Genomic DNA, 16,250 nt, shown 5'->3' on the forward strand with positions numbered 1-16,250 from the left:
CATTGTACGCATTTTAATAAGTTTGTGGATGCAATATTGTCCATCATTGTTTCTGATAATAGGTTAATCCCTCCTTCAGTTTACATTGCTGAAGTGTTTCTTAATTCACTGAGTGTTAAACACTCTAGGGTAGCTGACATTGTGCAAAGTGCTTTCTTACAGGTTAACCAAGGGGAAATGATGTTTTTCCTCAACTTAATCTCTCTCCCAAAATGGACCATTTCTCCACTGAAGCCTGTCAGCCCAAGGACAGCACAGGTCAATGAAAACCATCACAGAGCTGTCCTTTCCAATTGTGTGATATTTTCATCTGCAGACACCTTTCTGGCAGGTTGACCTTGTCGGGTTAATTACATTGAAGCTTGTCCTAACTGAATCTGGTTTGGTCAACTGTTTGTTCTCCTAATTTCGATGTGTGATATGACTGTTGTATTCGGTATACAATTAGTTCAATACCGAGGATCTGCAATATGTACTTATATATTGTGCCATTTTTACAGCCTCTGGTCTATTGTGTTATGAAGATAAAAAAGACGTGGGTTTATGATATACGAATAACTACACCTGCCAAATAATAATTGCTAAATGTTGTTGCCTGAAGGTATTAACAAGTCATTAACATCTTCAGACACCCCCATTCCCAACACTTGGTTGCTTAAACAGATTCAGTCTCAACATTTACTCATCCGATCTACTGAATTGTATTACAGTCGTGTGAAACACACTAAATCAGCAACTATTCACTTAGGCAATCAAGCTGATACCTCCCACAACCTGATATACCTTCTCTCAGGGACACCAGCTCACCACTTCCATTTCCTGAGGGAAATCTCTGTTTAATTGCTCCCTGATAGTGAAATGTTTAAATATTCCAAATCGTTAAAGGATTAGATACACTGATCTCCTATGGTTAGCAGTGACAAATTCTGGAACATTCCATCATTTTTACATCCTACTTCTCAGGCTGATATGGCTGTGATAAAGGTAAACTGGTATTCCTAACTCTAGTCTGTGGCAAATTGACCATACCATTCTTCTTCAACGCCTCCCCACTACTGTCTTGTTGCATTGATTGCACTTGCCTGGTTCCATTCATAACGTTTAGTCACAGTCCATCATTCACTGTTTCTACAATTGTCACTCCTACACCGTTACCTCTGGTGACCTCCAAGGATCTATCTTTGGTCCCCTCCTAATTGCCATCAATACGCTGCCTCATTGGTAACAACATCCAATGAAACAGCATTAATTTCCATGTGCATACTTTTCTGAATCTTGAGAAGTCCATATATTGATTTTTCTTCCTAATTAACAAAAAAACTTAAATGCTGATGAATGACTACACACTTCAGTTATTTCATTGTTCAGTGTGTGCTAAAATTATTTTTAAAATTTTGTCTTGCAGTGTAACTTGGATAGAAAGTAGCTTGTTGGGGAACTACAATGTGGACCTCATAGACTAATGCATAAAAAGGAAACCTTATGAAGGAAAGCTGGTTACTATATGTAAGCTAAAAGATTGGAAGAATCTAAGAAGACCAGATATGGGTGGTGCCAAGACACCTTAACTGCTTACCAAGGTCGCCATGTTTTTCTTGTTTTGGTCAAGCTTAACATTAGAATGGTCATGACATGATATGAGTCTGAATGCGAATGCAGCAGTCCAGAGATTCTGACCTGACTTGGACAGCTGAATTGGTATATTGGCTACACAGATCGGGTTTAATGAGTGTGTAGCTGAGCCTCTTTGATGAAGCCAGGATATCAGTATTCATGGTCTAGCACTCTGCTGGGAGATTGGAACTGATACTGCAATGAACATACTACTCTGTAGCCTTAACATGAGGTACAGTGTACGAATAATTGTTGTTTAACTGTGACCTAGATATTTGGTCTGAACTTGCATGCAGACATGAAGACTATTTGTTACAACAATTACATGTTTTATAATTAAGCCATTCAATTATTAGGACACTACTGATTGGGTTTGATTTCCATGAATGTTACTGTGTGCACAATGCTGTGGCAATTCCTGGAGTGGCATCCTGAATCATGACTCAGAGGCATGAGTAAGACCAACTCAACCAATCAGGCCTGGGTAGTGTCATTCTGTGAGATCTATGCTGTTACAAGGGAACAGCAAAAAGTTTTACTGAACAGAGATGATGATGTGAGGGGACATCTTCCTGGGATCCCGACTGGCAAAACTCCAGTTCCATGTGATCTGTTATCACAATGATATAGCTCCTTTCAAACATGCTCAGTCACTACACCGGAGTAAAAGGTATAATTTCCTTAACTCTGCAAGATGTAGATCCAGCTGGTCAATGTAATGTCAATTATGCTTTTCTGTTTGGCTCTCATTTACCATCTGCATCACTGGTTAGCAGCAATACAAGAAAGGGGCCCACATGTGTAATTCTGCCCCTGTTAGTTAACAGTCACTCCATCAGTAAGTCCTCAACAGCACTTCCTCATGGCAACACTTGCAAACTGAGATGCTTGCAGGCTAAAGCTTCAGAGAAACTGGAAGGGGTTTTGGAAACATCCAATGTGCATGATAGAAAATAAATGTTCGACAATGGACAAATACTTCCAAGATCTATGGATGCCTCAAGAGAAGTGAAGTCTATGTGAGTAAACTTTGACAGAATACCTGGAGCAGAGGCCCTCTCCATGGTGATCAGGCATGGAACTTTTATACTTTGGTAGCCAAGGACTTTTGCATGCTTTGCCCAACTTTTCACCTCTCCATAAAAAGATGGAAAATAGGATCAGGCATAGGTCATTCATTCCATTGAGCCCATTCCACCATTCAACATGATCATGGCTGAGCTCTATCTCAATGCCATTCACCTATTTTCTCCCCATACTCCTTGACACCTTTTACTGCAGAGCATTAACACAACACAGAAGACAAGCAATTCCAAGCGATAGTTCCATCTCCATTGATATGGAGAATGGCTGTCTCCAATGGTGGGAGGAACTTTCATGCCCTAGTGGTCAGCCAGTGATATCTCAAGTAGAGTGGACTAGGCTACTATGGTGCTGACCCACCATGGTTGACCTTCATTGGGCTCTTGGAGTATGGAATCCCTTCTCACTAATGGATGGAATCCATTACCTCAAATAAAGAATGGAAAGAGAGAAGATGGCAATTTTTTGATTGGAACATCAGGACCATGTCATGGAATTGACAGGAAACTTATAGCCGGTCAATGTCACATGCAAGGCAGCCATGATTGGTGTGGAACTTGATAGCCTGAATATTGTCATCTTATTCCTTTAAGAGCCTGGGCTTGTTAAAGGTAGATGTTTGATCAAACAATATACACTCATCTGTCTGGGGGAGAACTTTAACAAGATGTAGGCCTCATTACCAATAGCTAACTTGATGGAGCCACCCAAATGGTCAGACTGTGTTCTCTTGAACTGTCAAGTCAAACAGGATAAGTTATCCATATGAGCACATCCACTCCAGAGCTAAAAGAGCTATGAGGAATGAAACACTTCAAACAGCAGAGTCCCAACAGGTCAGCTTTCCTACTGGAAATCTCATAGCAAGACTATACACAGTCTAGAAGGTGTAGCCCACCTGCCTCGGACATCATGATATCGGAAAGACAAAGAGAGCAGATATACATGGCTCAAGCCTGGCTGTTTACAATAAGCTTTGTATAAATAATATCTTCGTCCAGAACTAATCATGCCCCTCGATGTTTGAGTGATATCCAGAGTCAGGGCATCAATCACATCAAAACTCTATTTATCCGCCATCCCGCACGCAGACTGGCCTGTAATTAGTTCCCTGCTAAGTATTCCCTTGTTTGGAACATCCTTGAACATACCTTCAAAATCTCCCCTTTCACATCCTCCCATACAATCACTTCAGACCACCCCAACAAATCCTCTGCTATCCCTCTAGCTTCCTGTAAACCTCCAATATTCCAGCAATATTCTATTCTGTGTTGTCTCTCCTCTCCTTCAGCACAACAAGAAACATATTTATCTGCAGTGGACCTCAATATCTCAGTGCCTTGTAGATTCCATCCTGCTCATACCCAGACACTTATTCTTCTCATTTATTTAAACAATTAATCTGCACAATACCTATTAAACTTGGGGGCGAAAATAGGCAGAAACTTTGGGAATGGACTCAGATAGCAGAATCTCAAGAACAGAAAGGTTTTTGAAAACTGTATACAGGCAGTGGAGTTTTGGAAATAAATTACCTGTGGTCCAGGAATAGGAATTTCCACTCTAAACTATGCCGTGATGTAAATTCTTCACATGATTCCTCAACATTGCACAGTTCCTGCATTGAGAAACAATATCATCAGAAGTGATCATTGCAGACTACAATTATCATCAATAACAACTTAAATAGTGCCTTTACCATGCCAAAATGCCCCAAGGCATTTCACAGGAGTGTTACACAAAAATATGACCTCACAAGATAATAGGCCAGATGACCAATAACATGGTCAAAGAGGTACACTTTAAGCAGAATCTTAAAACTGGTGAGCAATGCTAAAAGATGTAGGGAGATTGCTGTGGTCTCAGTAACTAATAACTCAATAACTGCAATAGTGGAATGATTAAAACCAAGGAGGCTCAAGATTTGATCTGATTTGATTTGATTTACTTCTGTCATATGTACCAAAGTACAATGAAAAGTGCTGTCTTATGTGCTTTACAGGCAGATCACATCATACAAAGTGTATCAGGGTAAAAGAACAGAGTGCAGAATACAGTGTTACAGCTCCCCAGGAGGTGCAGTGAGAGAGATAAGCATTAACATTAAACAGGCCCCATTCAAAAATCTGATAACAGCGGGGAAGAAGCTGTTCTTGAATCTGTTCGTATGTGTATACAAACTTTTATATCTTTTGCCTGGTGGAAGAGAATATAACTGGGGTGGGAGGGCTCTTTGATTATGTTGGTTGCTTTCTTGAGGTGGTAGGATATAATGATGGAGACAATAGTGGTAGGAATGAGATGGATACGTAGATGTTGTGAGTACCGATTGAGGGGATGGAGGTGTGTGTGTGTGTGCATGTGTCTGTGTGAGGGTGTGCGCGTGTGTCTGTGTGAGTGTGTGTGCGTGTGTCTGTGTGAATGTGTGCGTGTGTCTGTGTGAGTGTGTGCGTGTGTCCGTGTGAGTGTTTGAGCGTGTGTCTGTGTGAGTGTGTACGTGTGTGTGTCTGCGTGTGTGTACGTGCGCGTGTGTGTTCTGCAGTTTACACGCAACCCCTTCCAATCTCATCTTGAAATAATTATTAAAAGCAAACTTTCCTACAACATGTACACAATTATACTCAGAGGTTCTTTTGGATTTAACAAGTGGGATGAGCTTTTACCATGTTGCTGGGGGTGGCTGTACTCATCTCTATACTGGGGACAGAAGACGCAGTCAGTGAGGTAGAAGCTCAGAGTCTGACGTGTGTCAGTGGTTTTCTAGATGAAGCCTGGAAGCAGTTGTTGGCTGAGACTTGCCAAGTGCAGCACAAGGCCAACTGGACTTTCTACAAACTCACTGTCAGTCACAACTGGCAATGAAATAAAATTTTTTGTGATCTTAATCATGTAAATAACCAACTCCTGGACTTATAAACAACTTCATGGGAGATCTTGTCACATCATCAAGAATATAAAAGGTTTGGGAAATATTTATCTATTGTGGAATGTAACAAATAATGATGCACGGAGATATTATTAAATTAAATTAACCATTCTTGTTTGGAGCGGACTCAGTAGACAGTCTGAAATAGCATGGCACTGTAATTACAACTACATTACTGCATCGGGCAGCCGGCTTCTTTCACTCAGATCATAATCTGGAGTTTTGAGGAATATCTAAAAAGCAACATTTTCATTGTGCTTACCTTTAAAAATTGGGGGATGACAAGGCGCCCAGTAGCCACAAGGCAGACTTGCTCCTTTGCTGCAGATCGAAATGACCTTGATATGGCTGATTCAAAGCCATTGCAAGAAGTCATAGGCACTGGAAAGATAATAATGGCCTTTTAGAACAGGGGAAACAGTTTTGCCTCAACTACATGGTTACACTGTCATTTGTGAAATATTGTGCAAAATACCGTGAAAGTTGAATTGGAAAACTATCCATCCAATAAAACAGGCTGGATTTGTCAGGCACAGTGAAGGTGGCTTTGGATGTGGGTGGGTGAGGGGAAGGCTGGTTAAAAAAAGGCAGGGAAACCTCAGCAGGCATCTCCCTGATGTGATCCCCACTGGCAGCAAAATGTCCCACAGGGTAGGGACATGGGACAGTTGCCCACAGCATGCAGGATGACAGCCAACATGGAGAGTTGAGACCCCGCAGTAAGTGCAAGTAATGGGGTCTCTGCTGCCTTCTTTCCAGCAGAATGCTGTGTGCAGAGGCTGCCCCTTCAATAATGGCTTCAGGAATCGGAGCCATGACAGGATGGGTATGGCCACAGACATGGTCACCAACAATCTATTGGAGTGGTTGCCCATCCAAACCACTTCCACACAGGTTGAGGTCACAGCCTTTTAAGCCCTGATGGGCAAATCAGCCATACTGCCTTTGGTGCTGAACAGTCCTCATCGTCTCCAGTAGCACTGACCTTGCTGGGAGGTGCCCTCTAAATGAGCCAGTACTATTGAGAGCCTGTCATCTTTGATAGAATCCCCACAGTATGGAAGCAAGCCATTCGGCCTGTTGAGTCCACACCAATCCTCTGAAGAGCATCCCGTCCAGATCAATTCCCAACCCCTCTGTAACCACGCATTTCTCATGGCTAACCCTGCTAGCCTGCACATTCCTGTTCACCACGGGAATTTAGCATGGCCAATCCACCTAACCTGCACATTTTTGAACTGTGGGAAGAAACTAGACCACCCAGAGGAAACCCACGCTGACACAAGGAGAATGTGCAAAGTTCACAGAGACAATCGCCCAAGGATGTAATCCCTAGCATTGTAAGGCAGCAGGGCTAACCCCTGAGCCACCATGCTGCCCTCGGTTGGCAATCTCAGAAGCGACCAATCAGGAAGCTTTCTTTATGAAAGACTGCCTTGCCTGTTGTACTCCTGCAGGCCCCCAACTTTGAGGTCCTGTGACTTGCCTGATTTTGGCAAATTATTTATAATATCTATTTTACTTTTGACAAAAAAAGTTTTACTCCAATAATTTAAGGGCTCCAAGACCACATGGAAATGTGAAACCACTTTTTAATCTCTAGTTTATCTTGAAATAATTAACAAGAGTAGGACACGTAAATGATTATAATTTAAACTCACCAATATTGTGAAATCTAAAGCTTCCTACAAATTTTACATATTCATATATAGGAGGTTCCTTGGGATCTAACGATCCTCTTGATAAATGACAACAAAACTCAACGTGATTTTGATCTGAGGAAAAAAAAAGGAAAGATTCAGTTATTATTGAAGATACTGTACCAGATTGTTCTGGGGTGCATTTACAATGGAAAGGGTATACCTATTCAATTGATTTTCAAGCAATTTCCAAAACAAAAAGTCAACATCATAATGAGCAATTCTAACTTTAAGGAAGTTCCTGATTCCTGAAGAAGGGCTTATGCCCGAAACGTCGATTCTCCTGCTCCTTAGATGCTGCCTGACCTGCTGCACTTTTCCAGCAACACATTTTTCAGTTCTAACTTTAACACAAGGATTGGATGTTTTCCATTAAATACACTAGAAGAGGATTTCTTTTTTAAGACTAATGATTCAATGCCAATACATTTCTCTCAAATATAATCCTCAGTAAAAAACTATAAACAGTGTTGCATCTAATTAGACTTCTCTCTTGCTGCTCTGTGGTTTGTGTTACTCTGCCTTTCTACAGAATTATTGCTTCAAAGTAAATGTTTGTTTTACAAATGGCAAACTTCGGTGGGATTTAAGTCTGAACAGGGTGGAAGTTTCTTTGCTATCCGTCCCCGAGATGCCCTGAGGTTGAGAGAGTTTTGACAGATCCGTCTTGCTCATTCTCCATTGCCCTGACCTGGAGTATTTGGGGATAAATGTTTTCCAAATGGGGTGCACAATTGTGACCTGTTTGGCAATTTGCAGTGCCATTGGAACATTTAAATGGGGCTGAAGGAGGATTTTTATTTTGCCAGTGTAAGGTCATCCAAGCAGAAAGCTATTAGAATGTTATAAAAACCATCTGGTTCATAAATGCCATTTAGAAAAGGATTTCTGACAACCATTAGGCAGCAGGGTAGCTCAGTGGTTAGCACTGCTGCCTCACAGCGCCAGGGACCCAGGTCCTCGGGCACCTGCCTGTGTGGAGTTTGCACATTCTCCTCCTGTCTGTGTGGGTTGCCTCCGGGTGCTCCGGTTCCCTTTCTCACACCAAAGATGCGCAGGTTAGGTGAATTGACTATGCTAGATTTCCCATAGTGTTAGGTGTGTTAGTCAGAGGTAAATGTGGGGTTGGGGAATGGGTCTGGGTGGGTTACTCTTCGGAGGGTCGGTGCGGACTTGTTGGGTCGAAGGGCCTGTTTTCATACTGTAGAGAATCTAATCTAATCTATCTGGTCTGGCCTACAGCAATTTGCTTGACTTTTGACTTCCTTCTGAAATGGCCTCACAAGCCACTCAATTGTCCCTCAAGGGCTTAGGCAGCAATGTTCAATAAATAATAAAGGCTTTAATTAATCATTCAGCCTCTTTTCACCTTTACTTTGATTGGCTCCAGGAGATTGAATGTATTCAAGGGGAAGGGGGCTAAATGTTTGGGACAGAGTTAGTATAGATGATGCTCTCCTTTTCAGCCAGCAGTCAGCTGGCAGGATTCTTGCCTCTCAGCCATAACAATTGGGATTCAAATTTCATTCCAACTTATGAGCATGGGACAAAGACTGATACTCCAGTTGCGGTACTGAAGATATAAAGGTACCATTGTCTCACCAGACCATAGGGGTGCTCTCTCGCTAGGGAGAGGGAATCATGGCTTAATCTGAGGTAATCATGCCACAGATAAGGGGAGAGGCTGAGAAGAAGACACCTGCATGGTAACCTCAGCTGGTGCAGGAATTGAGTCCACACTTTCATAGTCAGCTTTCATAGAGTCCCCGCTGTATGAAAGCAAGCCGTTCGACCCGTCAAGTCCACTCCATTCCTCTGAAGAGCATCCCACCCAAACCAAACCCCCCCTCCCCCACTCTGTAACCACACATTTCCCGTGGCTAACCCAGCTGGCCTGCACATTTCGAATCCTCTTGCAAGGATGCCTGCCTTGAAGATGTTTTCCTCCTCTCTCCAAGCTATCACCTTCATCCCCTCCCCCACTCACCTATTGTACTCTATGCTACTTTCTCCCCACCCCCACCCTCCTCTAGCTTATCTCTGCATGCTTCAGGATCTCTGCCTTTATTCCTGCCCGAAACGTCGATTTTACTGCTCCTCGGATGCTGCCTGAACTGCTGTGCTCTTCCAGCACCACTAATCCAGAATATGGTTTCCAGCATCTGCAGTCATTGTTTTTACCTCATACTATAGGAATTTAGCATGGCCAATACACCTAACCTGCAGATGTTTGGGCTGTAGGAAGAAACCAGACTACTCAGAGGAAACCCACGCAATGTCAGGTACCCGGGTTCAATTCCACTCACAGGAGATTGTCTGCGTGGAGTTTGCACATTCTCCCCATGTCTGCGTGGGTTTCCTCTGGGTGCTCCGGTTTCCTCCCACCATCCAAAGATGTGCAGATTAGGTGGATTGACCATGCTAAGTTGCCCATAATGTCCAGAGATGTACATGGCTTGGTGAATTAACCATGGCAAATGCAGGGTTACAAGGATTGAGTGGAGACTCGGTCTGGGTGGGATGCTCTACGGACGGTCAATATGGGCTTGATGGACCAAATGGCCTGCTTCCACACTGGAGAGATTCTATGCTTCTATGTTGGTGTCACTCCACAAATCAGCCTTCCAGCCATCTGAGCTAACCAACCTAATTGAAGATGTGTGGCACTGTCAGAGGTGTTTGGGTGCTTTTAAAAGACCCCGTGGCACACACTTTGGAACAAGAGCAGACCCACTAGAACTGAACAATATTTATCCTTCACTCAACAACACAATAGAAAACAGATGATCTGATCGTTATCACAATGGTGTTTGTTGGATCTTACTGTGCACAAATTTCCTGCTATGCCTTCCACCTGACAGCAATGACTTCATTTAGAAAGTATTTGATTGGCTGTGAAGTATTTGATGGAGGTTCCCTCTGGTAATGAAAGGCACTACATAAATGCAAGTCTTTTCTTTCTTTTACTTTTTCCTGTTATCGTTTACATTTTCCTACATAATCACACCCTGAGGAGAATAAATGGAGGGTATTTACACACAGCTGGTCTAGAGGAATGGGTTATCTGATCATCTGACTGCTACCAGTTTCTTAAGACATGCATCTGATTATGTTCAAACTGGCACCATAAGGAGATTTTCAAATCAGATAGAGCTGGTTTGGAGTGTACAGGTTATGAGTGAATCAAATTGCTGTTGTAGAAATAATTCTGTATCTTTAACAGGCTTTAGAAATCTGACCGAATTAAAAATCATGTCAGTCATTGGAATTTCTCTTCAGTTATCAAGTCCCCCCCCATTTCTCTTTAGGTGATTAATCACATGCAACAAGTGCATTAAAGAAACGTGGTTGCTTTCACCGTGTCGTGCATTCAGAACCAGACTTCATGTGCAACAACAGCCTGAATCCAACGTGTTGATTATGAAATTGCACAGAAACTCCTTCAATTTCTTTGTCCTCGGGGTCAGCTTTTCTGTTAACTCAGAAGCAATCAACCCACCCCTCAATCATTTGGAGCATTTGTCCAGCCTTGTTACTCCTTTAGAGAAACTTGCCATGGTAAATGCAACTGACTGATCAGCTGTAAGCCCTAGTGTATGCAATGTTCAGCTCACTGGTTCACTGACATTAACATTACCATGACAAGACCATGTTAACAACTTCTCGTTTACCTTAGGAGTATAATTGGGACAAATATTTCAAGCACTACTGGTTTCTACAATAAAGCATGCATCACTGCATCTGACAGCAACATGTTCTTTACTTATGAAAAGAACTGATGGGATATAATGGCCCTCTGAACATCACACATGTCAATCATGTGTGCTGGTCTGTATTGAAACCTGGAGTTATGTTGTTACTGCCTGCTGGGCCAAGGGAGAATTAATTTGTAGGTTTGATTTTCCCCACAACTCCACTCCCAGCATGAGATGCACTATTGCCCTGGTGTTAAGGAAAAATAAATGATCAAAGAAAGTATGTAAGTTAGCTCACTAAGCTTGAAGGTTTGTTTTCAGATGTTTCATCACCATACTACGTAACATCATCAATGGGAGTCTCCAGTGAAGCGCTGGTGGTATGACCCACCTCTCTATTTATAGGTCTTGGTTTCTTAAGGTAGGTGATATCATTTATGATTTTTTTTACGGGGAGGTAGATAGGATCTAAATCGATGTGCTTATTGATGAATTCTCGTTAGAGCGCTATGCCTCTAAAAATTCTCTTGCGTGTCTTTGTTTGCCTGTCCTCGCCCATCCTAGGATGTGTATGTTGTCCCAGTCTAAGTGATGTCTTTCTTTGTCTGTATGTATAAAAACTAGTGACAGTGGGTTGTGCCTTTTGGTGGCCAGTTGGTGTTCATGTATCCTGGTGGCAGGTTACGTGCAGGTTTGTCTGGTGTAGCGTTTTTTACAGTTCTTGCATGGTATCTTGTCAATGGCATTAGTTTTGCTGGTAGTATCTAATGGACCATAAGGGTACAACAAAGACTTTTCACTCAGGAATGTCCAAATATGTGTTTGAAGTCACTGTGGTAACATTAGATACACAGCAGCTAGTTTGTGTACAGAAAGCTCCCAGAGACACTAAGATGGTCAGGTCATGGTCATCTGTTCTAATGATATGAATTGAAGGATAAGTATCGACCTGATCACCAAGGATAATTCTCTTCACGTATAGGTAATGCTATGAAATGTTCAGGTCCCTGCCACTGCCCTCCAAGACAGAGAGAGAGAGAGAGAGAGAGAGAGAGTCTCAGGTTTAATATCATGTTGTGGGTGTACAAGCCATTGGCAGGCCACTTTCAGAATAATACACATAATTCTGGTCACCTTGCTATAGGAAGGATGATGTTAAACTGAAAAGAGTGCAGAAATAATTTACAAGGGTGTTGCCGGGACTGAAGGGCCTGAGTTATAAGGGGAGACTTAGGCTGGGACTTTTTTCCTTAGAGTGTTTGAGGATGAGGGGTGATCTTGTAAAGGGTTATAAGATCATGGGGGGGCATAGATAGGATGAATAGCCGAGGTCTTTTACTCAGGTTCGGGGAGACCATAGAGAGCTAGAGAGCATAGGTTTAAAGTGAGAGGGAAAATACTGAAAGGGACATGAGGGCCAACTTTTTAACACATAGAGGGTGGTGCATGTATGGAATGAGTTGCCAGAGGAAGTGCTGGAGGCTGGTATATTTAACAACATTTCAAAGAAAGTCAGACAGGTACATAAATAGGAAAGATTTAGAGGGATATGGACCAAATACAGGCAAGTAGAAATAATAAAGTTTGGGAACCTGGTTGGCGTGGATGAGTTAGATGGAAGGGTCTGTTTCCATGCTGTATAACTCTATGACTCTATCTCATTCAAAATAAAAACAAAAGCATTGCCATAAGGCGGCACTGCCACAGTGCCATCACTGAATGTCTTGCCATGTACCAAACCATATTAAAGCTGGAATAATTCCCACTCCCTCACTGATTGTAATGAAGAGTTTGCCAGAATCAGAGATTATTATTAGATACCTTTAATCAAACTGTTGAGACACGTTTGGAGCCTGTGGGATCTAAACCTGGGCTCCCAACCCTGATGTGTTCATTGATATTTTGTGCATAACCATTTAGTTTTCATTGATATTTTGTGCATAACCATTTAGTTATTCTAGGTGGGTACGTAATTAACCATAGCTCATGAGTGACTGTATACATCTCTGTCTGTTAGAGATAATTGGTTACAGAAGGACACCACTCTGCATCAAACATAAATCATACACGTGTACAATAGCCTGAACTGGAATTTAGCCTGTGCTGTCGGTGTGATTCTGAAGCACACAGTAGCCTGAACTGAGGCATTCATGAGGGTCATGGATGATTATTTGGAGTGAAATGGTGTGCAGGGAAATTGTAGCTGTAGATGTAACTTGGGGTGGTGAAGTTCCAGAGCATGTTAAGAGCAATAAGGAGAAGGTAGTCAGAACTGAACCATTCTGAGGAAGGGACACTGGATGTGATCTCTCCACAGATGCTGCCTGACCTGCTGAGTTTCCCCAGCAATTTTTGTTTAGGTTCCTGATTGTGAGGAGGATGGTCTCAGACTACAGTCTGACGTTGATCAGCTGGTAAATTGGGCAGAGCAATGGCAGATGAAATTTACTCCAATAAGTGCCAGGTAATACATTTTGGGAGTTCTAATAAGAGAAGGATATACATAATGAATGGTGGGTTCTTAGGGAGTACTGAGGAACAAAGATACCTTGGTATACAAGTCCATCGATCCCTGACAGTGTCAGCACAGGTAGACAGGGTGGTGAAAAAGGCAAAGGGGATCCTAGTCTTCATATGCTGGAGTGTACAATATGGGAGCAAGGAAGTCTTGTTACAACTAAATAAAATATTGGTTAGGCCACATAGAATACTGTGTGGACTTCTGGTTGCCGCACAATCAGAAAGATGATTTTGCGCTGAAGAGGGTGGAATGGAGATACACCAGGACGTTGCCTGAAATGAAAAGTCTCAGTTATGAGGAGAGATTGGATAAGCTGGGTTTGTTTTCATGGAGCGGAGGAGGCTGAGGGAGAATCTGATTGAGGAGACACGAAGGGAGTCCAAAACTGGAGGGCATAGGCTTAAGGTGAGAGGGGACAAATATAAAAGGGACCTGAGGGGCAACATTTTCCCACAGAGGCTGATGCATGTATGGAATGAGTTGAGGAATGGTACAATTACACCATTTAAAAGATGTCTGGATGGGTATGAATAGGAAGGGGTTGGAGGGATATGGGCCAAATGCCAGAAAATGGGACTAGATTAATTTAGGAGATCTGGTCAGCATGAGTTGGGCTGAAAGGTTTGTTTTCGTGCTGTACATCCCTATGACTCTATGACAGCATTCTCCTCATGGCAGACAATGCAAGGCCAGAGGGCAAAACTTAAGGTGAGGAATAAGTGGATTAGATGAGATCTGAGGAAAACAACATTCACCCAGACGGTGGTAGGAATACAGAACATGTTGCCTGAGAGGTTGGTAGAGGCAGATAATCTCGCATCATTTAAGAAACATGTAGATGAGCACTTCAAATGAAAGAGGATAGTTGGCTATGGGTCAAGTGCAAGTTAAAGGGATTAGTGTAGTTTGGTGGTTATAGTTGGCATGGACATAGGGTGCTGAAGAACCTGTTTCTGTGCCGTGTGACTGTACAGGAAAGGACAGGAGATTGCCAGTAGGTAATAGAACCGATGTCAGTATAATGAGCCAAATGGCCACCTTCTGTATCATAACGCCTCTGTGATTCAGTGATAGCCAGCGAGTTAACAGAGCTAATTGGCCCACTGTACCCTTTTCTTCTGGTAATACCAAACAGAAACAAAAATATACGAAAGCCTGAATAGCTAAAGCAAAATCCCTGAGCTGAAGATCAAAATGGCAGGAGAGCAAAATGAAACAATTTCCTTTCTTCTGGACTGCTAGAATGCAGGAAATAATTCTAAATAAAAACAAGCCTTCCAACTCAGTGAGCAAACCTATATCCATAATTCTAAATTGTTAAATAAAAACAGAGTGCAGCCTTAAATCCATCTATTTTAAATAGTTCTTTGAATTTTCCCTATTCCCTTTGCTCAGGTATTCAACGTGCTCATACACTAGACTCCGAGAAGCCAACCTCTTTTTATTATAAGGAAATGTGATATTTTATTGGGCAACAAATTACTTTCAGATAGCATTGGATTGTCAGTAAAGAGCTAGAAACTACTTATACAGGAATCAACTGGATGTGTAAGTGTTTTCGTCAGACCACATTCATGGATGCGTTGGAGAGTTAAGCTTTTGTGGAACCTGGAAATAGCCTAAACACCAAGAAAGCATGAAAGCTGTAAGAATGACAAGAGCTTTCAACATTTGGGGCTTAAAGTCTGATTATTTCAAAGATCTGGGATCCAGAAGACTACCAGAATACATAACGCACATTGTGCTTTCAGTGAAATGCTCTCTATTTTCCTAAAATTAAACTGAATGCGTACTTTAAAAGGAAAAGAAGGAACTAGGGATTCAGGTATTTAAGTCATTGAAGTTTAGTTCACATTAGACAGGGTGGTTAAAAAAGTATTCAGCATGATTGCTTTCATTGCTCAGACCTTTGAGTACAGGAGCTGGAATGTCATGTTGAGGTTGTACAGGACATTGGTGAGGCCTCTTCTGGAATACTGTGTCCAGTGCTGGCCACCCAGTTATAGCAAGGATATTATTATGATTCAGACGAGATTTACCAGGACATTGCCAAGTGGGGGGTGGAGGTGGGGGGGTTGCGTTATAAAAAAAGAGTAGATAGGCTGGGACTTCTTTCACTGGAATGTAGGGGATTGAGAGGTGACCTTAAAGAGGTTTATAAAATAATGAGGGGTATAGGTAAGGTGGATGGTAGGGTGGCTTTTCCCTAGAATGGGGGATTTCAAGATTAAGGGGCGTAATTTAAAGGTGAGAGAGGAGAGATTTAAGAAAGACATGGGGCAAATATTTTACAAAGAGGCTGGTGGTTCACATGTGGAATGAACTTCCTGAGGGAGTGCTGGACATAGGTACAATTACAACGTTTAAAAGACATTTGGATAAGTACATGAATAGGAAAGGTTTGGAGCGGTATGGGCCAGGAGCAGGCAGGTGGGACTAGCTACGTTTGGAATTATGGTCGGCATGGACATGGTTCATACTGTGCTGTATGAAAGAGGGAAGGAGTGGGGCTAACCTTTTTAGAGAGTTTGTACAAACGTGGAATGGCCTCCTTTTGTACTGTCCCATTCTCTGAAAACTGAAGAAAATTCTGCAATCTGCTGCTGCTGCAAATCTTGTTTCTTCCTGAAACTCTGTTGTGGTTTTATGTTATTTATCGACTCTTGTTCGAATCTTTGCTTCTCGCACTTTTTGCTTGCAGCTGCATCTGA

At 42.3% G+C, this 16,250-nt stretch overlaps 1 protein-coding gene across 1 annotated transcript in view; it reads right to left on the minus strand.

Moving 5' to 3' along the window:
* npas2 (neuronal PAS domain protein 2) overlaps positions 1-16,250 on the minus strand; it is a 96,894-nt gene that overhangs the window by 48,081 nt on the left and 32,563 nt on the right. Inside the window, exons 6-8 of the mRNA XM_060832314.1 lie at positions 7,285-7,398; positions 5,886-6,004; positions 4,233-4,315 (exon numbers count right to left, since the gene is read on the minus strand). Of these exons, the coding sequence (XP_060688297.1) occupies positions 4,233-4,315; positions 5,886-6,004; positions 7,285-7,398 (316 nt within the window). The remainder of the gene's footprint in view (positions 1-4,232; positions 4,316-5,885; positions 6,005-7,284; positions 7,399-16,250) is intronic.

This window comes from Hemiscyllium ocellatum, chromosome 11 (assembly GCF_020745735.1).
Source record: "Hemiscyllium ocellatum isolate sHemOce1 chromosome 11, sHemOce1.pat.X.cur, whole genome shotgun sequence".
In the NCBI taxonomy this organism is placed as follows: Eukaryota; Metazoa; Chordata; class Chondrichthyes; order Orectolobiformes; family Hemiscylliidae; genus Hemiscyllium; species Hemiscyllium ocellatum.